The 23,792-nt window shown below is 37.2% G+C and overlaps 1 protein-coding gene and 1 long non-coding RNA gene across 13 annotated transcripts in view; one reads left to right on the forward strand and one right to left on the reverse strand.

Annotated features, from left to right (window-relative positions):
• LOC108028907 (mitogen-activated protein kinase ERK-A) overlaps window positions 1–23,792 on the reverse strand; it is a 140,744-nt gene that overhangs the window by 96,714 nt on the left and 20,238 nt on the right. For all 12 annotated transcript variants that reach the window (XR_007765021.1, XM_050889810.1, XM_050889809.1 and 9 more), the window contains one exon: window positions 23,536–23,662. Coding sequence is in view for 11 of the 12 variants with exons in the window: in XM_050889810.1 (XP_050745767.1) it covers window positions 23,536–23,662 (127 nt within the window). In the remaining variant the exon portion in view is untranslated. The remainder of the gene's footprint in view (window positions 1–23,535; window positions 23,663–23,792) is intronic.
• On the forward strand, window positions 20,516–22,948 carry LOC127011743 (uncharacterized). The gene is made up of 2 exons (XR_007765022.1): window positions 20,516–22,234; window positions 22,293–22,948. It is a non-coding gene; the product is annotated as an uncharacterized LOC127011743 (long non-coding RNA).

Genomic DNA, 23,792 nt, shown 5'->3' on the forward strand with positions numbered 1-23,792 from the left:
AAAAATTATATCTTCGGTCTTTTTAAGCATTTAGCCGCCTACGCTTGGAATAAACATTTTTTTATTGGTTTTGAATTTCGAATTAAATTTTGTCAAAATCAGACGTCTATATCATATAGCTGCCATAGAAACGATCGCAAAATTATTTGGAAAATATGAAAATAATTATATCTTTGGTGTTTTTTAGCATCCGGATTCTTAGGTGAGCCTGTGGCAGCAGAAATCTTAAGAAAAGCCAGAGCACATACACACAAAGCAGTTGTGAGTACTCGTGAATTTCCGAAGTCGATTGAAATCAGAAGTTTCTAGAATCCGGTGCACATAAATTCATACAAGGTTTGTGTGAATTTGTTGGGTTGACAGTTCTCTCCGTGAGCGAGACAACTATACATACAGTTCTTGATTTGATAGAAGTGGAAATTGCCAAAGATGTAGAAACGTGTCAGTTTCGGTCACCAGAGCTAAATTGGTTCAACGACTAATAGAGTTTAAACAATCAGAGGACATAGAGCTGCCAGTAGCAGCGTGGGTCACCATGCAGAAAGAAGAAGCGATGTCACCAGGGTCAGCAGCAATTTGACAATTGCAAAAGCAGATGAAGGAACTTGAGGACATGCTAGCTTAACTAGTAACAGTTAAAATGGGAAATGCTCGCTGTAAATTAGAAAGGGACAGCAGGAGCAGTGCGAGCGCGCAAGTTGTAGAAATCTGGAGAAAACTGTCGCCGAAACCACCAACCACTAAACTAGCGAGTTTCTCCAAGAAAGCTGTTTAACGTCATATAAAACAGAATACTGTTAGTTTTGAGAAGCTTCCCAAAATCATGGTTATGTCCAAGAACAAAACTGAACTAATAATCTTGTGCATGTATCTCCAACGGCCCAAACTTCTATATGTTAAATTTATGCCAACAATAGTAAACGCAGTGCAGGCCACTTTGAATGTTGGATTTGACGGTCTAATTTTGCAAAACTCTCTCAAAAATTAATAGTGCAACAAAAGCGCAAAAGCTTAAGCAGGAAATCAAGGCTTCCGTACCTGTCTCTACCGTCGATTTAGCGTCGTTTATTTTTATCTTGTACTCTTCGATTTTATTTTAAAATCGTTGTTTATGTTTAATTTTCTACTTTATTGTACGAATTTATGTATTATGTTATCAAACAAACACCCCTCTTTATGGTGACGATTGCACCATCAACAAATGAAAGTTCTGATATAAACTTTTGTGACGAAAATGTATTGTGCGATCTACTTAATAAATACTCTTAAAAATTATTTGTCTAAATACTACCGCATTAAAATTATGAGCAAACGGTTTCTTTAAATAGATTTTTTTTTAGACTTTTTTCTGATTTCTCAAAATTGGCTTTAACGATTTCTAATAAAATTTCGAGGTGTATGATCGTGAGACTTCTCAACTTTTGACATACGACACACTTTTCATTTCAAAGTTATTAATCAACAAAAATGGCCACATTTACCAGCCCAGAGCATCTTACACTGCCTGAGCATAGACTCCTGGAAATTTAAGATGATGTTAAATAGTATCTTACAAGAAACTTTACTTCTACCACTTTTTGGGAAAAATTTGTAGTTTGGCGAGAAAACAGCTATAAACTTTCTTAGTTGTTTAATTTAAATAAAGCGCATAATACATTATCATTTCTTCGTGTATATATAGAACTCGCCTTCGCACACCTCCTGGTGCTCTTCGTCACTAAGTGGTCTGCCGTTACCGTGATTTTAACTTCAGTACACTTTGTTGCAATTGTTAAATAGAGATTCGTCGGAAAGTATGTAACCGGCAGAAGAAAGCTTTTCCAACCCCATAAAGTCAAAATCTTCCTGCCCAGGATTCGCGAAAGTCCGTAGCGCCTACAGCTTTAGTGCTAGATAATAAATTTTAGCTGAAACACGTTGGTCTCGTTAATACCTTTTGTTTGAGCCTCGCTCACTCTAACGCCCACAAACCGCACACACACCGCTAAAACTATGACGGCTACAGTTTTCATGCTAGAAAAATTGTTTTTTTTTAATGTATTAGTCTTATCAATATCCCATTCACCTTGCAAAATGCCCAAAATTCTTAAATCTGTCTGCCGCCCACATTACCATATATTGAAATAGCTTATAAATTTCACTACACAATATCGCTTCGCTGCTTATATACCTCCATTTCTCTTTTGCTCTTTTAAGCTGAGTAACAGGTATCTGATAGTCGAGATACTTGACTATGGCGTTCTTCCTTGTTTAATTTAATACATTTTTTGATAGGTAATATATAAAGAAATAATACATCAATCGAAAGGTAATCTTTCTCCCGATTCTTGTCGTTCTGTTGACGTGTAAAAATTGTTTGTATTTCTCAAGCCACGCTTATCGCTATTGCCATTTGTGCGTCTTAAGTTTTATTTCATTTGATCCCAGAGTCAAATTGTTGGCAGGGTAAAAGATTAAATCGATTTGCGTGTTTTTCGTGGACTTGTGCCCCATGCGTTCATTTTAGTTGGGTCACCTAATCGCAAGAAGACCGCTCCTCAAATATGTGTGGGAACAAAGGCATCAGGCCCGAATCCCAATTCAGTTTCAAATAATTTTACCCAATCGGTAACGGCAGCTATGTCGGCATCCACCGGCGGTGACACCCCACCAAAGGAACCAAAAGCTCCGTATGAGTCCCCGTTTTTGCTAGTCAGCCTAAGGGTTCAAAAACTACAGAGCCTTCTGTGCCTACAGGTGACGTCTGGCGAACGATGTTCAGATTGTTGGTAGGGAAGGAAAGAGACTCTCTCTTGTTCCTTATAGGAAGCAATTATTTGTGTACCGTCTAACCCCCGAAGTAGAAAATCTTTTAAAATATCTGCTCTTTTTGTAATATTTAATTTAGTAAATTCTAAAAGTTGTTGGCTTAATGATGAATTGGTAATTAAAGAATCTTTTCCCAACAGACAGAGAACTAATAATAGGCCTTCAACGGCAGTACATGTGCCAAAAAACTGGTTATTAAAATTTTAAGGGACTTAATATGAAGCTACCTAATCTTTATGATCACTCCTCTTTCTCTGATGACATTCCGGCCTTTACTGAGACTTGGCTGAATCCGGAGATATCAGACTCTGAAGTTCTGTCCAACAATTTTAATACTTAAAAAACTGATTGCTCATCAAGATCCGAAGTTCTTCGAAAAATTGAAATAAATTCTGTATAAGACAGAGTATTGATTCCGAATCAAGAAATTCTGAAATTTATATAGCAAATACCACAGCAAGAGTACAAAATGCATTCATAAGACTACTAAATACAACAAATACATATAGATAGTCAAGATAATCCACATAAAACATGAATCACTTTTAAACTACGATGTAGTTAAAGGAAGCTACAAAGACTTCTGCCACAATTTAATAAACAATTAACAACATTATGCGCTCAATATGGCGATGTATGAGGTATAGAAACCGAATCGATTACTACGATTAATTTTTAAAAAAGAAAAAAAAAGTATAATGAACCAATATACCTATAAAATTTTAGGAACCTCAAAGTCAAAAAGACGAAATTCTAAAGCAAGTTCAAAAGCTCATTAACGGCAGAAAGTGGAACCCTCTGTATTAACTTATAATAGCCCACTTTTATTAGTAGCCCATAAGTCACTTCCAAATTCGGAAAATACAAAATTGCGATTAGTAATTCACTATCGTCCGATTAATAAAAAACTTTTGTCTCATAAATTTTCAATTCCTAGAATTGATGATTTTTAGATCAACTAGATACAGCATAATATTTTTCGTGCCTTAATTTAATGTCAGGTTTTCATCAAATTGAACTCGAACAAAGTTCAGGAGATATAACGTTCTATTCAATTAGGCTTAAAAATAGCTCCGAATTCTTTTTAGATATTGATGATTATAGCTTTCTCTAGATTAGAACCTTTACAGGCATTCTTTGTACGGATGACTTATAGTCATTGGTTGCTCCAAAAACATATGCTCAACTTAACCTTAAGTAACAACCGAAAAATTTTCATTTTTTATTCATGAACTCACTTTTTTAGGACATAAATGCACATATAAAGGAATCTTGCCCGTCGACAAAAAATGATCAAAATTATTCAGTCCCACATGATGCGTACAGCACTAAAAGATTTGTTGGATTTTGTAATTATTACAGAAGGTTTACAAAGTTCACGTATCAAGATAATGTAAGAAATAAGTAAAATTCTAATGGACAAATGAATGCCATAACGCCTTTGAACATCTTAAATCGGAACTAATAAACCCAACACTTTTATAATACTACTGTGGACAAAAAGTAAGGTGAATTTGTTTGTAAGGTGAAAAGCCTTTATTTATTATTCTGAATCAATTCTATCCCCTTCAAAGTAATGCCCTCCCGATAAAATACACTTATGCCAACGTTTTTTCAAATCCTCGAAGCAGGCCAAATAGTCTTTTTCCGGTGTAGCCATGAGCGCCCTCGTCGATTGCGCTTTTATTTCTTTAATCGACTCGAAACGCGTTCCCCAGAGTGGTCTCTTGAGGTTTGGGAATATCCAGAAGTCACACGGAGCCAAATCAGGAGAATACGGTGTTGCGGAACGATATGCGTTGAATTCTTGGCGAAATAGACGTATAACGCTCAAATAATATTCCTTAATAACAGTTTGGCCAGGTGGAAGAAATTCATAGGGCACTACACAACGAAAATCGAAGAAAACTGTTATTGTAACCTTGATTTTCAAACGAGTTTTACGATTTGATCTGGCCTCGCCTTTAGCACGATATTCACTTGATTGGTCAGTGGTTTCAGGGTCGTAAGCTTAAATCCAAGTCTCATCGCCTAAGATTATGCATTTGAGCTTGTCCTGATAGTCAGAAAGCATTCTTTGAAACTTTGAAACATGAAACTGAGCGTTTTCGATACCAAATGTGATTTGACTTTTCGTAGGCCCAAATGTTCTTTCAAAATGGTTTTCATAGATCCTTCTGATATTCCGATCATATCAGTAAGGTCCCTAACAGTCAACCGACGATTTTTGAGCACTAATGTACTCTTGATCGTTTGGTAAACACAAGCGTAAATATAGCACTGATACTGACATTGACATAAAATTACCGCCAGTCCTGCCAACTCTCGAAAAAAAAACTAGTCCGCAACTTTAGGTCCGCGAATTTTAAATTGAAAATTTACCTTACTTATCTTGCATGACGATGCAGGCAAAGCAAGAGCATTAGCAAAAATAAAAAGCCATTATTATTTTAAAAAATATATAAATCTATATATAATCAAAATCAACCAACCATACAATGACTCTTATGACTATTACTGAAACAGCGCAAATGGCTTTTGACAGGGTATTTATGGATATAATCGGTCCACTACATAAATCTGAAAGAGGAAATGAATAAATACCTTTTGGCAATACCAATTCAAAACTAAAATGCAAAAACAGTAGCAAAAGCTATATTTGAAGATTTTATTCTGAAGAACATGGGCACAGAATAAAAATATTCTATAATTGAAGATGTAAAAATGTATATATCAAAATCATTACTTCACTACACCATTACACTGTTGGAACCGTGGAGCCACAGAACATTTAATTAGTTTATCCGCTCATACATCTCAGTTGATAAAACGGAATATAAACAAGATAGGAAGTTAGCTTCGGCTAGTCGAAGTTTGTATACCCTTGCAGATATAAGAAAGAATCAACTTTAGTAACACCATTTGAAATTTTTAAGAATTATGGCTGACTTCAGTGATATTAAAAAAATTATTTCATTCTTTTTTTTAGACCATTTTTTGTTAGAGTAGTCCGATTTTTATTTAATTGAATTCGAAATTCTTAATAATGTAAAATGTTATATTCCCAATATGTCAAAAAGCCCCAAAGCTATAATTTGTTTCATATTATTTTCCCACCAATTTTCCGATCGTTCCTACGATAGCTATATGATATAGTCTTCCGATTTTGATACAATTTAATTCGAAATTCAAAACCAAATTAAAAATGTAATTTCCAAGCTTATATGTTAAAAACACCAAGATACAATTCTTTCATATTATTTTACCACTAATTTTCCGATTGTTCCTATGGAAGCAATGTGATATAGTCGTCCGATTTTGATAAAAATTAATTCAAAATTCAAAACCAATTAAAAAATGTTATTTCCAAGCGTAGGAGGTTACATGTTAAAAAACACCAAAGAAATAATTTTTTTTTAATTCTTTCCCCGAAAGTTACAGACGAACAGATAGAAAATAAATAAAATTTATCCCGTTTGATCAAAAAAAAAATATATATATATAAAACGAATTAAAATAAAAAAATAAATAAAATATAAAATATCTTCATAACAAATTAATGGTTGAAAAAACGCAATCAACAGTCATTGCACGCAGACGTGCATTAATTGTACTCCGGAAAAAATCCAATAAAATCATAAACGTGCAGTGACTAGTTCAATAGATCTGCAATAACGCGAAAAGACGCTCACTGCGATGAAACCGCTAATGTTTTTATTGATTAATTATTTAATTAATATATAACATAAAACCTAAAACTCTTACTAAATCAACCTCGACTACAATTACTAAAAACAACGTTTGCACAAAACGTCTACGTGAGCAAAACGAGAGAAACAACGCGTACTTCTCTTTTAATGCAACCGAAAATAATGTAAGCCCTGATCAAGCGCGGTCAATTACCCCCAACGAAGTGCAAAAAACGACCCCACTGTCGGTCGATAGCACGATAGAACGATCTTGCTCACCATGCTTACTTACGGCTACCCCTACTCCAATGGTCAACAATGCATAAGCCTCCATCGATCCCTGTCGCACCAACAAACTTCTGCATCCGCACTAAATTTGTAAGCAACAACTACAGCTATGTCAAAAAAACCAACAGCAACCCCAGCTCCGGCTTTAAGTTCGGAATCGACTATAACCGCAGCTCTTAATGCAACTGCAACAAAAGCCACGACAAATAAAAAAGAAAATAAAACTCAGCAAGCGGGTCCGGACATACAGACCGGACTAGTGGCACATCCATATTAAGAGTGGGCTTAGTCCGCAGAATACCGCGGTAGGTAGCAAGCCAAAAATAAAACGTGTCGAAATATAAAATGAATTACCCGGAAATCCAACAGCAATAGATTTGCGCTTCTAGCTGAAAATGAAGCAGAACAGGCTCAGGAAACCCAACCGAAACCTAAGCCCCCATCAATTTACATTAAAGAGAAAATCATGAACGCCCTGGTCAACAAAATTGTTGCGCTAACCGGGGACGGAAACTTTTATGTTGTTCCGGTCACAAAAGGGGATATCCATGAAACCAAGCTTCAAACCAAATCTGAAGAACATTTCCGAGCTGTTTCCAAATACCCAGAGGATGCTAGGAAAAGCTACCAAACGTACCAACTTAAAAGCATCAAAGGCCTGCAAGTGGTACCAAAAGGAATCGAGCCCGACGTAACCGCCAAGGAAGTTATCGATGCTCTCTAGGAAAAAGGCTTTTCTGCAAAGAACGTCAGTAACATAATCAACAAGAAAAAAGAGGTGCACCCCATTTATAACCTGAAAGAACAAACATGAAAGAGCCACATAAAAGGAACGGCCCAGTGCAATGCACAAATTGTCAGGAGAATGGACACACCGGAGCTTACTGTTCACTTCGAACAGTCTGTGTAGCTTGTGGAGACTTCCACAATTCGGCTAACTGCCCTGCCAACAAAAAAGACCCCAATAAGAAAAAATGCTTTGACTGCCAAGGTAACCACACGGCAACCTACAGGGGCTGTCCGATCTACAATGAGATGAAGGACCGCATGCGAAAACTGACAGCATCGCGTCATCAGAATACCCAAAATGCGTACAATTACTCGCGCACGACGCTGGAAGTATTTTCGGCACGGCTGAGATATCCTCATTTGGGCCGATGCCCTTCGATCAGGGACGGAAACCCACTCCAGTCTAATCTAGGAAACGCTCAGCAGATGCAGTCACAAAAAAAAACTCTGTCTACGATGGTCACCACGCAACAAGGTTTGATGGAATTCATGTCATTCATGAAAACGAACATGCAAACACTGGTCCAAAACCAGAACTTGCTGTTACAGCAAATCTACAAATAACAATGTAGAACGCGAATGACTTTTCACGGTATGACCTTGAAGTAACACAGTTCCTGAATGATAATCATATCGACATTATGCTACTGGTGGAGACCTCACAAACAAAAACAACTTTCAAATAAGAGGCTACACTTTCTACCGCACGGACTATCCAGATGGTATGGGCCACCAGGATCCTATTCAGGGAAAGCATTAAGCACCACTTTTACCAAAGGTTTGGAACTAATTACTTGCAAGCCACGTCTATCAGATGCAATCAGGCAACAGAAACCTCACCAAAGCCGAGGTCGGAAGAACAATTCATGGAATTCTACAACCAAGCTTGGAGATCGCGCTACAAATGCAGGGAACTATAATGCCAGCACACGCAATGGGGATCACGCCTTGCGACTCCCAAAGGAAGGCAATTATACAATGTAATCATAAACCAGACAACGAATTTGATTGTCTGCCCCCGCAGCCCCACATACTGGCCAACACACCCCTGGAGAGTTGCGGTGACAATAAACATTCCCCGCAATATAATAAGTGCCTGCGACGTGCTTGGCAAACCAGCAGATCGCCGTCATCTAACCAACGCCTTAATGAAGCCGAAAAAAATGCAAAACAAAATCTATTATCATTATGATACCGAAGCCCGGAAAAGACCACACAATTCCGTCATCCTACACACCATTAAGTTTATTATCGTGTCTGTCTAAGTTGTTCGAAAAATGCTCGAATAATACCATATCTAGAAGCACACAATGTTATCCCTGCTCATCAATTTGGCTTTCGTCAAAACCATGGAACAATCAATTAACAGACTACCATCAGAAATACGCACAGTCTTTGAGCACCGGGAATACTGCAGCGAAATATTCCTCGATGTATCTTAAGCCTTGGATCGAGTATGACTAGATGGCCTCATGTCTTACAACAGAACCTTCGCAGTAAGGTGCAACGCAACAACTTCCGACGACTACATTATCAAATCTGGAGTCACGCAAGGAAGCTCGCTAGGGCCTACTTTGTTCCTCATATACACAGCGGATACGAACGAGCAGCTAACAACATCTACGTCCGCTGACGACACCGCAATTTTAAGTCGCTCGAGGTGCCCAGGCCGAGCCACAACACAGCTACCAAACTACCTCCTCATAACGTTTAATTTCAACAAACAAACATGCCCTCCACTATCAGTAAATAACAATACGCAAATCTGAAACTAAAAGCTAGCAGCTTTCACTGTATTCTTAACTCTCGTTTGCCCCTGCGCCTGGACTACAAGGTTTAAAAATTAACAAAGCAACATATTTTTAAAATAGTTATTTAAATATTTCTCTTACTGTTTTTTTATTTTTATACGATTTATATATAACCTAATTAAAATTTCTTAAAAATATCAAAATTAATATTCCCAATTGTATAAGATAATAAGTAAAAAACCAACATCTTTACTGTGCTGCAAACTTTTGACTGTAATGATAATACCGTCTGCAAGAGTATTAAAACAAATCACATTTATTTCCCAAAAAGGTTTGTTTTTTTAATTTGTGTCCTATCGCATATTTATCGCGCATGCATTTCCATGTATTTCCTTCTCTTTTCGCCGTTCTTGTTTAGCAGCGCACACTTTATTTAAACATTACTTTGTTCACCTCTCCCCCATACAATAAACTTTTACTTCATATTCATATCGACTTAACTTATTTAACAATTGGTATTTATATCATATATCATATTTTAACTGGAATACGACATCACGGAGTAATTAATAATTATAGTTCCCCTTTTCCATACACCCTTTTTTCTGCTTGCAACCACAACAATTTGTTTTTGTAAAATGTGTTCTATCGTATTTTTATTATAAAGAAGTGGTGCTAACCACATCAATATAAGAAACATTAGTTCTACTACTTTTGAAAAACTAGATACTTTGAAGAAAAAACAGCTATAAATAGCTATACTTTGTAGACCCGTAACTGGAAAACTACAAAAGACTTATGCCATATGTCGTTAAAAAGATATTTCGAAATACTATGTTCTCGTGCTCCTCAGGTGTATTAGACATGATCAGGATATCAGCAATAAACGAAATGGACGCCACGAAATATATATTTATATTGTCCATGAATCTTTGTAAAGTTTGCGGAGCATTCTTTAAACCGAACGGCATGTAAAGAAACTCGATAGGATCAAAAAAGACTGCGGCTTTAGGGATTAGATTATAGCGTAGGACAGCACATACCAAAACCAAAATTTTGTGTGTAAAGTGTGTGCCGACCGCTGGATTAGAAACTCAGCCACTGGAATCTAAATGTAAGCCTTTACCAGATCGAGAGTAAAACAAGAAAAGAAGTTTGTATACCCTTGCAGTTATAAAAAATAAACTACTCAGCTATATGATATAGTCGTCCGCTTTTGATAAAATTTAATTCGAAATTCAGAACTAATTAAAAATGTTATTTCCAAGAGTAGGAGGTTATATGTCAAAAAATACCGATTCTTTAATTTGTTTCATATTACTTTTCCATCAATTTTTCGATGGTTCCTATAGCAGCTATATGATATAGTCATGCGATTTTGATAAAATTTAATTCAAAACCAATTAAAAAAATGTTATATCCAAGTTATATGTTTAAAAACACAAAAAATATAATTTTTTTAAAATTTTTTCCACGATAGTTCCTATGGGAGCTATAAGATATAGTTGTCCGATCCGGCTGGTTCCGACTTATATACTACCTGCAATAGAAAGCCTAATAGCTTTAAAACTGAGAGTCTAGTTTGCGTGGAAACGGAAAAACAGACGGACGGACAGACGAACATGGCTAGGTCGACTCGTCTAGTGACGCTGGCCAAGAATATATATACTTTATCGGGACGGAAACCTCTCCTTCACTGCGTTACAAACTTCTGACTAAAATCGTTATACCCCCTGCAAGGGTATAAAAATATTTTTTTTTCGTGTAGCTGCACCGAGAAGTCGTGGATGCAAGGAATTGGATAACGGTTAGGAACCGTAAAAAAAATTATATTCCCAATAGTATAAGATAATATGTCGAAAAATACCGAAGCTCTAATTTGTTTCATATTATTTTCCAACCAAATTTTCCGATCCGTCCTATAACAGCTGTACGAAATTAAATTCAAAATGTATAATTAGTTTAATAGCGATATTTTCAACCGTTGGAGGTTACATGCTACAGAGCACCAAAGATATGTATAATTAAAATCGGTTGATTCCGAATATTATTTTGGGAGCTATAAGACTTAGTTGTCCGATCCGACTTGTTTTCCACTTATTTACTACCTGCAAAAGAAAGAAGACTTTTGGGCAATTTATTTCCAATCGTAGAAATGTTATTATCAATCGTAGGAGGTTATATGTAAAAAAACACAAAAGATAAAATTTTTTTTACATTTTTTCTCCGATAGTTTTAATGGGAGCTATAAGATATAGTTGTCCGATCCGGCTGGTTCCGGAAAGTTTCAGCCCGATAGCTTTAAAACGGAGAGACTAGTTTGCGTAGAATCGGACAGACAGACGGACGGACAGACAGACATGACTAGATCGACTCGTCTTTTGATGCTGATCGAGAATATATAGACTTTATGGGGTCGGATACGTCTCCTTCACTGCGTTGCAAACTTCTGACTGAAATTATTATACCCTCTGGTGTTTTTAACAAATAATCTCCGACGCTTGGGAATATAAATTTTTTTTATTTGGTTTTGAATTTTGAATAAAATGTAATCAAAATCGGACGACTATATCATAAAGCTCCCATATAAACAAACGGAAAATACAAAAAAAAATTACATCTTTGGTATTATTTAACATATAACCTTCTAAGCTTGGAAAAAACATTTTTTAATTAGTTCTGAATTTTAAATTAAATTTTATCAAAATTTGACGACTATATCATATAGCTGTAATAGGAACGATCGCAAAATCGGTGGGAAAAATATATGAATCAAATTATAGTATTTATATATATATATATAGATAGAAATAAACTAATTTTAATAATATTTTTGCAGGATGTGTAGATTTCGATTCAACTGAAAATGAAACTGACAGAAGTAACACTGGGTATCTTTTTAAAATGTTTTAAAATTGTTTGATTTCATGGTTGAGGCTTCATCTACTAAAACAGAAATCATGGCCTTGTTTGGAGGTTTATAAGAAGCTCTAGATCTAGAAAAAAGTGGTCTTATAGATATTATTGAAGGTAACCAAAGTGGCATAGTATTTGAAATAATCATGCTTGTCAAAGAAGAATAAAAATTATATGCTAAATATCAAACATAAATCCTTTTAAAAGAGAGAAAAAAAAAAAAACGAGGAAGAAGTTATGCAGTTATATGAAATAATCATCGTTAGTAACACCATGTTAAATTTTTAAGGATTGTTGCTAGCTTCAGTTATATTATAAAAAATAATAATTTCAATATTTTTCTGACCGTTTCTTTGACAGCTGTAGGTTTTTTATTATTAAATTTAATTCGAAATTCTTTGAAACAAAAATAAAAGGATATTCCCAATTTTGTAAAATAAAATGTCAAAAAACACAGAAGCTATAATTTGTTTTTATATTGTTACCCACCAATTTTCCATCCATTGTATGACAGCTATATGATATAGTCGTCCGATTTGATAAAATTAAATTCAAAATTTAGAACTAATTAAAAAATGTTATTTCCAAGCGTAGGCGGTTACATACTATAGAACACCGAAGTAGGAGGTTATACGTTAGAAACCACCAAAGATATAATTTAAAAAAATGTATATTCCGAATTTTCCTATAGAAGCTATAAGATATAGTTGTGCGATCCGGCTGATTCCGACTTATATACTACCTGCAAAAGAAAGAAGACTTTTAGGAAAGTTTCAGCCCCATAGCTTTAAAACTGAGAGACTAGTTTGCGTAGAAACGGACGGAAACATAGGAACGGACAGCGGACATGGCTAGATCGACTCAGGAATATATACAAGGTGAGTTCAAAAGTAAACAGGAATTTTTTAATCTAGCGCCCCCTAGTGGCGCCATCTATATGTGTAAACTGGTGCATTAGAATCTGCTCTCGTTTATCGACTTCCAGTAAAATTTCATTTCATTTAGTGAGGTTAATGCGTTTTAAGTGTCAATATGTTTTTGTCATCCAAAATAAGCTTCGAACAAAGAGCCAACATTAAATGCGCCGTTTCATCAATCGACTCTTGTGTCCGACTATCTGAGCAAAAATCACATTTTAACCAGCAATCACTCCTCGTGCTGAACATGCCCTATAAATTTTAATGCGATCGGTCAAGTCGATTTTGAATTATCAGGATAGCCAGAAGAAAAAACGTGGTTTTGAGAAAAAGGAAGTTGAGTTTGGAAGTTGAAGTATGAATAGCGTCAGCGCCGTAACGCATGCCTTCTTCTTAGCACTATAACCTTGTAACGGCATCGAATATCGAAAAAGCCTTTTAACCGCATGTTCTACATAAGTTTAAGATAGCCAGTTTTATCCATTATGTTTGCATCCAAGGACCCAGCACCCAACAAATTAGTACCAGGCGCTCAGCGTCACCCACTGGCTATAAGAATTCCTGATCAACATATTATATTTAATGTCAACGGTAGACTCAATGTCTCACTAACCCGACGGCGTACTGACCCACAAAAGCGGTCAGCAACTCATGTCAGTAAACTTTCTGTTTCTAAGTAGTATACGAGGTGTGTTCAAAAAGTAAGGTGACTTTGTATTTTCAAGAAAAACTATTAATTTATTTATCAATATTAATGTTGTCCCCTTCAAAGTAATCTCCCTCAGATACAATACACTTATGCCAACGGTTTTTCCAATCCTCAAAGCACTTCCCATAAGCACTTTTCGGTATAGCCTTGAGCTCTTCCAGCGATGCAGTCTTTATCTCTTCAATCGTTGCAAATCTCCGTCCTTTTATAGGTCTCTTTAGTTTTGGGAACAAGAAAAAGTCACATGGGGCAAAATCCGGTGAATATGGTGGCTGAGGCATTATTGTGGTGTTGTTTCGGGCCAAAAAACTCTCACAAGCAAAGATGAGTGAGCAGGGGCATTATCGTGATGCAAAAGCCATGAATTGTTTTTCCACAATTCTGGACGTTTCTTTCGTATTGCTTCTCAAAAACGGCGCATAACTTCCAGATAATACTGTTTATTAACCGTACGACCATATGGTAAGAACTCCTGATGCACCACGCCATGGTAATCGAAGAATACAGTGATCAAAACTTTGACATTTGATCGAACTTGGCGTGCTTTTTTCGGTCTTGGCTCACCTGAGCTCTTCCATTGTGACGATTGGTCTTTGGTTTCGATATCATAACCATATACCCAAGATTCGTCACCAGTTATGACCCTTCTGAGTAAATCTGGGTCGTCGTTGACGTCATCCAACAGCTCTTGAGCGATGTTCATGCGACGGTTCTTTTGGTCAAAATTCAGCAATTTTGGAATAAGCTTCGCTGACACACGACTCATGCCCAAAACGTTTGAAAAAATTTCATGGCACGAGCCAAGCGATATACCGACATCTTCAGCAACTTCTCTGACAGTGATTCGACGATTTTCGAAACCAATTTTCTTCACTGCTTGAACGTTTTTATCAGTTGTTGACGTGCTTGGGCATTTAGGGCGAGGCTCGTCATTGGCATCTTCCCGGCCATCTTAAAAGAGTTTTTACCACTTGTAAACATTTTTTTTAATCACAACAGTTTCACCGTATGCCACTGTCAACATTTGAAGTGTTTGGGAGCACTTATTTTTATTTTTTACACAAAATTTGATGCAAGTCCTTTGATCCATATTTTTCGATAGCAAAAAATCGCTGAGCACGCAAAACAACTTGTTACCTTTACGCGTCTCACAACTAAACAAAAAAGGGAATTCAATTGAAACTTGGTACAGGGAAGAGTGTACCAACATAACAAAACAAAAAAATATGTTGCCCGCTAAATTTGAAAAATCACCTTACTATTTGAACACACCTTGTATAAGCAAGTACCAACTTAAAAATAAATCAGTTCTCAACGCACTCATAACTCCGCGGTTCTACTTTCTACTTCTGGTCATAGGCCTCGTAACACATCTCAACTAGCAGCTAGCCTCCGGTAGCTCTAACTTTAGCGCAGTGCCGGCATCGCCTCTCCGTCCATCGCCGTGACGCGATCGACCTGCCATAAAAGCGTCTCCGTGCCAGCGACAAGGCGATCACTATAACCCCCTCGCTCACTCTTATAGCCATAAGCTAGCTAGGTTTTGTTAAAAGCAATTCAGTATATATTAGAAACCACAAATTGCTTTAACTTATAAAAAAAACCGATTGTTTAGGCCCACTGTCCGGCGAATCTGGACCCCGGCAACGCTTTTTAATTGCGCCGCTCCCCTATTTCACCGCTTTCCTAGTGCACCGCTTTCCATCTCTCCACCGTGGAGTCTTTACTGCGCATTTGAGCGCGCAACTCTTCTTAGGCTCAAGGATTTAGATTGTGTCACTCATCACGAATAAAGCGTGTTCTTTCTCCCGACTGCGCTTAAAGTTCAAGTTGTGTTTTTTTCTTTCGGTCATATCGCGAGAAGAGTGTTTTCTTCCTACAGCGCAGCAGCAGTTCGCAATCCACGACGAACGCCAGTCGTACTCACAGCAACTCCCCGCAACCGACGAAGCCCAGCGCATTAGCCAGCCGATGCCGCAAGTTCCCGCCGCCGCTTCCAACGCAATGTAACAGCGCTAAAGTTCCCCAGCTTTTCCCCGGCCTACACCGATTGTACCAAACAAAAAAGACATAATTTAAATTTTTTTTTTTTGGCAAATTCTTTGTGTCTAAGAAGTGGTGGATTCATAGGATTTTTTACAAAACAAATGAAGTCAATCCAAGATAAGATGGATGGAGATAAAGCAAGAAACAGAGCGAACTTGTTAAAAATTTGCCTTTTTTGGCAGATTAAAAAAAACAAGAAAGAAAGTTAAAGCTTGTATACCCTTGCAGTTATAAAAAATAATCAATCATTTTATTAAATTGAATTCGAAATTCTTAAAAATATAAAAATTTATATTCCCAATATTATAAAATATGTCAAAAAGCCCCAAACCTTTAATTTGTTTCACATTATTCCCACCAATTTTCCGATCGTTCCTATGGCAGCTATATGATATAGTCGTCCGATTTTGATAAAATTTAATTCGAAATTCAAAACCAAATAAAAAATGTTATTTCCAAGCGTAAAAGGTTATAAGTTAAAAAAAAAAACGAAGATATAATTTTTGAATATTATTTTAACATTAATTTTCCGATTGTTCCTATGGGAGCTATATGATATATTCGTCCGATTTTGATAAAATGTAATTCGAAATTCAGAACTAATTTAAAAATGTTATATCCAAGCTTAGAAAGGTATATGTTAAAAAACACCAAAAATATAATTTTTTAAAATTTTTTTCCGATAGTTCCTATGGGAGCTATAAGATATAGTTGTCCGATCCGGCTGGTTCCGACTTATATACTACCTGCAATAGAAAGAAGACTTTTGAGAAAGTTTCAGCCCGATAGCTTTAAAACTGAGAGACTAGTTTGCGTAGAAACGGACGGACAGACGGACATGGCTAGATCGACTCGTCTTGCGACGCTGATCAAGAATATATATACTTTATGGGGTCGGAAACGTCTCCTTCACTGCGTTGCAAACTTCTGACTGAAATCATTATACCCTCTGCAAGGCTATAAAAATATTACCAAAAAATTTATTTTTTCGGCAAAAATCTGATATACGTGTTTACTAATTAGTTTTAGCAAAATCCAATATGTAAAAATTATTTTTTTCTAAATCCGTTCGGTTTGTAAAAGTACGGCCCGGCTGCAGAAAGTCATCAGCTGCAACAGCAGCCAGTTGTCGATTTTTATATCGACGAGATCAATAACGAGAAGAGCATTCCTGTACAGGCTACCAACAACGTGAGACAAGCTTCAGGCACGGAAATTTCCAACACCTTGCTAGAATTTGATTCCAGAGACGACAACACGCCATTTAAGTCAACCAGTTCATTGATCGTGTCAGCATAGTGTGTGATGCTAAGCAGTGGAACGAGAAGTTCCTATTACTCGCCGCTTAGACCAGGCTAAAGGGTGCCATCAAGATGTGGCTAGAATCATCAGCCATTGTACACACTACGTGGAAAACCTTCCCTTAAGATTAACAGGATGAGTTCGGCGCCAATCCTGACGAAGCAGAAGTGCATTTCAACATGGCCAATGCAACAGCTAATCAAAGGAGAAGTAAAAAGGATCAGCAGCGATCATAATATGTGTTTGCTAAAGCATCGAGAATTGCAAAACAGTGTTACAGCAATTTAACATTGAAACACTTTCGTGACGCAGCCGACTTTTATTTTGTCAATAGAGGTCGGTGAAGTACGAGTAAGAAAGAATATTCAACGAATGCCAGCAACTTCGAGCAGAGGCAGGACATCAATTTTAAGCCGCCAAGGTCAAAGGAATACATAAAGTGTTACAACTGCGGAGAAATAGGACACTTTTGCTAATTCGTGTCCGAAGGAGAAGAAACGTTACGCTCTACCAAATCCAACCAGATCCACGAGCCACATTTAAGTTGCCAAGCCACGAATGTCAAGCCTTTGGGAGCAGCAGATCAGGACAAACTGTGTACACTCGCACGATTGCAGCGCTTTTATCAACACATATTGTTAGTCAAGCCAGTCTCATCCGCCAATCAGTTGCCAGGCAAATCAAGCGCCACAAGTGCTCTATGAAGATTAGAGGCATTTGCGGAGGTTCATGTATCCTCACAGAATTGATGACTCTGAATAATGGAATCGATATATATAGCGGACGACGATCTATTGGAGAAAGATTTTCTGTTGGGACAGAAGTTTTGTATAAGCAGGTCGTTCCTTGGAAAAATTAAGACGAACGTTAATAGAATGTTTCCAAAACCAGCCATCGTTACCAATGTGAGAAAGTTTTTGGAGCTCACTGGTTATTTCCGCAAATTTGTTGCTGGGTATGCCATAATAAACGCCTAATCTCAAATTAGAGTATGAACTACTTACGAATGCCAGTGCCTCAGGTTTAGCCGGAGTTCTGCTACAACGGGAGGAGGAACAGCTGAAACCAATCGCTTTTATAGCCGAGCTACTTCCAAACCCGAGAAGAACTATCACAGCTACGAGCTAGAGGCTATAGCCATTGAAGCGATTCAAATATTACATATATGGCAAGTGGATTAGGGTTATCACCGACTGCAATGCCCTGAAGACTTAGATGGAGAAACGAGAACTGATACTTCTATCGTAATCAGGAACTCGTTCATCGAGCAGGAACACATATGAACCATGTATACGCACTCATTCGAGCTCTGTTCGGAGATGATCGAGAAATGGATACCGCATGAATAAAAATAGCAAGGAACATAATCGACGAAGAGAATTGCCTTTTTTCTATACTGCTACAGGACGAGAAAAGTCACAAACATAAAATTGCGAAAGAAATCTGAATCCGACGAGTAAGTGCTTGAGCAAAATCGCTTGACAACAATTTGTTATGGGTTGTGACGAATCAGTTAATAATTCACTTTCCGTATGAATGTCACGATAAGGCTGCACATAGGAGCTCAAAGAGGACAATTGCACGAACTTAAAATCTGTTTTGTTTTTCTCAAATACTAAACTATTGAAAAAGCTTCATCAAGTCATATTTGAACTGTTTGTTTTATAAAAGACTAGTTGGACGTCAGAAAGGTCAATACCACTACACTGACATCAGGCCGATCCCCTGTTCCAAGATACATATTGACAACCTGGGGTAATTTCAAAAGAGTTCCAAGAAAAACAAGCATATTCTCTTGATAATCGATGCATTCACCAGATTCACCAGCGGTGGAAAGTATAGCAACCAAACATGTCCTGCAAGGTGTAACCAGTTAACTAGGAATGCCAGATCAGATTGTCACCGATCGGCGAACAGCTTTTACATCCAAAGACTTCGAGAAGTACTGCATATTAAACAATGTAGGGACACCCTAATGGTCCCTATTTCAGGTCCTGTTGGTACGAACGCAGAGATAAAAAACGCGACAACCAACATCATTCAAAGCCAGTACCGAAAGATGCTAAGAATGCGGAATTGAAAGAGCTAAGAGCAGATTCTGCGACTACTGTTCACAACCACCGAGCTGCTGCCAAGAAACAGCGCCTAATTTAGTATATACTCATCCGCCCTAGATTGGTCGATTGGTCCCCTTTGGTCGTGTAACCTGACTCTATAATTATAGTAATCGAAAATATTGTCATACTCTAGAGCTAATTAAAACTCAGCGGATGGTCTTCCAACTAAAAGGGGACAAATCGGCGGAGGAGACTAAATTAACTGCATTGAGCAAATTCAATGATGCAATGTAAATATAGAGAGCAAAATAGCCGGTAGGTTGCGCCCAAAAATCGATCTGCTGCTTATATATCTCCATTTCCCTTTTGCTCCCTTAAGCTGAATAACAGGTATTTGTGTTCTTCCTTGTTATACCCTTGCAGAGGATATAATGATTTCAGTCAGAAGTTTGCAACGCAGTGAAGGTGACGTTTCCGACCCCATAAAGTATATACATTCTTGATCAGCGACACTAGACGAGTCGATCTAGCATAGGAACTATCGACTACCGTCGTTGTCGGCATTTCTTAGTTTTCCGGTATCCATGACTTGCATATTTAAAAGTAAGCAAAATAAGTTCAAAATTGAGAGGAAAGCATGGTCAACCAAGATAGCAATATATTCCTGCCGAGTGAAATCTGTTTGTAGAGAATAAAGTAGAACGCCGAAAACTGACACTTGAAAGTCAATTCAGAAACTGCAGTGGTAAAGAACACCTGTATACATAATTTTCTTAAATGAAATGGAAATGAACGTGATTAATTACTACCCTTTGTCAATTCAAAGGTTTTATTTAAGCTTTTCGGCAATATATTGTATTTGCCACGTCAGGATCACGTATTTGTTCAGAAACTGGACAATTATCAATTATATCAGTCAATTCAACCAGTTTTTCTTCCTTTTTCTTAACAATATTATTAAGTCATTACTATTTTTTACAAAAAGAGTCTGAACACGTTGAATATGAAGACACTTTTGATAGATTCTGAAATAAAATCTTCTCAGAAAAACAGGTTCCTAAATAGAGCAATCCGAAATGGTCAGTGTCACTTCGAGAATGTCTTTTGATTTTATTTTTCAAAGGGTCTTAAGTTAACTGATCTTTTTCTGATACCTGATAAGGTGGAGACATTTTTTTTTAAGCTCTGGTTTTTATACATAAAAAAATAGATTTGTAACCTATTTTTTTTATTATTTAGTCACTTAGATGAAAAAAAAACGAAACCTCAGCAAATGTAACAGAATTAATTTGAAGATGTTTTATACTATATTTTTGTGGACTGCATTAAAAAAGTTACTTCGTTTAAGATTTATGTTGTACAGTCGCTTATTCATCAAAGAAATTGTGAACATTTTGAGTTTCACCGTTTAGGTTATAAAGTCCAAACACACGAAAAGTCCCAATGTCCACAAGCACGTCGAACAACAACGGATCGAACCGACAGTTCAGATTGCTAAATGCGTTGGAAGCTGGCAATTTACAAAACAAGATTTAGTGTTTGGGCAGTAAGGCAACAAGTCATATTTATAGTAAAAGAGAGCTTCTCTAAATTCGAAAAACGCACAGAAATGTTCGGTCTTGCCAATGCTGGTTACTTGAAGCTGAAGGAAAAGGAGAAGTAAATTTGCAGACAGAGATGTGTACATTAACTTTAAAGAATGTGCTTTATGTTTCAAAAATGCATGGTAATGGCGGTGCACGGTGAATTTTCGTTTGCAAAATGCAAAGATCATGAGAGACAGCGATTGAATTGCACAAGATATATTAATACCTTTATTATTCTAGTCTGTGAGAAATTGTTTTGAAAGGTATGGTACCCGGTGTGGAAAATATGATTCTTCCACAGGATGCCAAGTGCAGGACTTTCATGCTCAGCCAAAGCCACCAACTACTGTGTCCAGTAGCTACCGGAGTATGAAATTGTTAAGTATTCGGTGGCGGCCAAAGTTTGTCATCTATATGATTTAACTACGCGACTAGTAGTCGGAAGATGAGATATTCTATTTCATGAAAATCATGAAGCAGTAGGCGACGATAAAGCTGCTTTCAATCTTTTCCCGGAGTCTGATAGGATTGGTCAAGATTCAGCGAAACTGGTGGAAATGACAGATCTAGTGAAAGTTCGCAGTTCGAGAGTGCAACGGAATCTGGTGAAAAAGGTAAGGACGAAAAGGACAAGGACGAAAACGATGAGGATACAACGATTGAGGAAGAAAAAGATGAAATGACAGATCTCAGTTCGAAAGTGCAACAGAATCTGATGAAAAAGGTAAGAACGAAGAGGAGGACGAAAACGATGAGGATACAAAGATTGGGGAAGAAAAAGATGAAAAAGATAACAAAAATGAGATACGTGTAGGGCCTGGTCGGCAGAAGCTCATCCGGACTGACATGCCAACATCCTAGGTGCCTAAGTATCAAAAGATGTCCCGATACCAGGATTTGAGCAGTCCGTGTGCATTCGAATGGTGTAGCAAAAGAGAATACGATTCTCTTCTCGCAGACCATACTTGCTTGCAACAGGATGCTCCCAGCAGTACTTCGTTAGCTATCAAGAGACTTTCTCTTCAATTTGCAGGCTAGAGAATGTGCGCTTTATATTGGTCTTAGTAGGAGAGCTTGGTCTGTATCTGCGTCAGATAGACGTATTTACCGCGTACTTAAACAGCAACTTTGGTGAGACGGTATTCATGAAGCAACCGGAGGGGTATATCGATCAAAGTCGACCTGGAAAATGCTGCTTTTTAACAATGCGATATACGGATTGAAGTAGTCAGGAAGGGAATGGAATTCCATGCTTGACAGTACACTGGTAAAGCTTGGCTTCATTGCCTGTAAGAACGAACTATGTCTTTACAAGCAGACTGGATATGAAAGCCTCTCGCTAGTTCATGTATATGTTGAAAATATCCTGGTAGCCTGTAAGTCAAAAGAAGATCTGCTCAGAATCAAATTAAATTAAAGTTTTTCGAACGCTAGGACAAGGCTCACTAAACCTTTCTTGGGCATGGAGATTGTGCGTGAGGGAGAGCTAGGGGCAATTTCTCCGGACCATTCGCAGTACTAATGTGACTTGCACTTACAATCACGCCGGACATTTTGCAATCCGTTTCTAACCTGGCTCAACTGAATCAGGATCCACATACCGAACACCTGGCCGGTAAAAAGCATGTGGTAGTTATTTTGCATCAACAGTGGACATGAAGCTACACTACAGACAGTGTGGTCAACCCTTACTTGGTTACATAGACGCGCATTGGGCCGGTGACAAAATCGACAAGAAGTATTATAGCGGGTACTACCAAGTTAGGTCTAATTTCTTGCCGTAATGAAAATCAGCGATGTGTCGCCCTTAACATTAACCAGTGGAGTATATAGCGCTATTATCAGCTTACAAGGAGGCCATTCTGATAAGCAGACTGATAAACGAAATTGGTTGCGAAAACGAAAAGTCTTCAATCATTGTGAACGGCGAATTTAAGTTCCCAAGCTCTGACCAAAAGTCAAGTTCTTTATTCCAGAAGAAAATATATTTATATACGCGATCATTTTGTAAGCCAAGTTGTCAATGAAGGTCAAGTTTTATTAAGGCTTAAGTGTACTAAATAAATGATTGCTGTTATTTTGACTAAAAATCTTTTTTTTAGGGAGTTTACATTTAAATTAAATATACATTTTTGTAAACATGCGAGCATTGAGGAAGAGCGATGAATGCGTTTATAGAAGTCTGGCAATGCTAGTATGTACTGTAGTTTCATTTCGCTTTTAAGAAGATGGAGCATTGAAAATGTATTATATTTGTATTCTCCTTATAGTTTTTCTCTCCTTAAGGTTTTTAAAGTTTTTAACCACATTTTTGTGTTTGTATGTGCTTCTTCTTCTTAAAGTAGCAATACCTCACTTATTGTCGCGAATTTCTTCTTCTTCAGAAGAAGCCCAAGAAACTACATACCAAAAGCACAGATTTTGAGATCCCAGCGTTCATACGAACTGCTAGACAGACTGACATCGACTCGCTAGCGATCCTGAGCAATGATAAATATACTTTATAGGGACGGAGGAAATGCTTCCTTCTACCTGTTACACACCAGACGAAAGTACCGGGAGTAAAAATAGTGTTTCTTCTGTTTTGAATTAAAAAGGGTTGGAGTCATCCATGGGACAAGTACTCTTCTTGATTTGGTTAATTTCCATTTGTAAGTTTTTAAAAGTATATAATTACGTTTTCGTGCTTAAACCTTGTCAATATGGTTATTTCTCTAAGCGTCCTTTGACAATAAGTTTGGTGCTCAAACGGGGAAATTTTTTTTATTGCAACTCTTTGGTTAGTTATGGTATCATCGGCAGACCTAAAAAGAATATAAAACGGTTAAACACGATTATTAATTAAATGTGGTACAAAAATAAATCTTAAATAAAGATAAATATCTATTTAAGGAAGTAGTTGGTTCCGCCTTAAAAATAATTTCAAAAATATGA

This window comes from Drosophila biarmipes, unplaced genomic scaffold, assembly GCF_025231255.1.
Source record: "Drosophila biarmipes strain raj3 unplaced genomic scaffold, RU_DBia_V1.1 ptg000007l, whole genome shotgun sequence".
Classification (NCBI taxonomy): Eukaryota; Metazoa; Arthropoda; class Insecta; order Diptera; family Drosophilidae; genus Drosophila; species Drosophila biarmipes.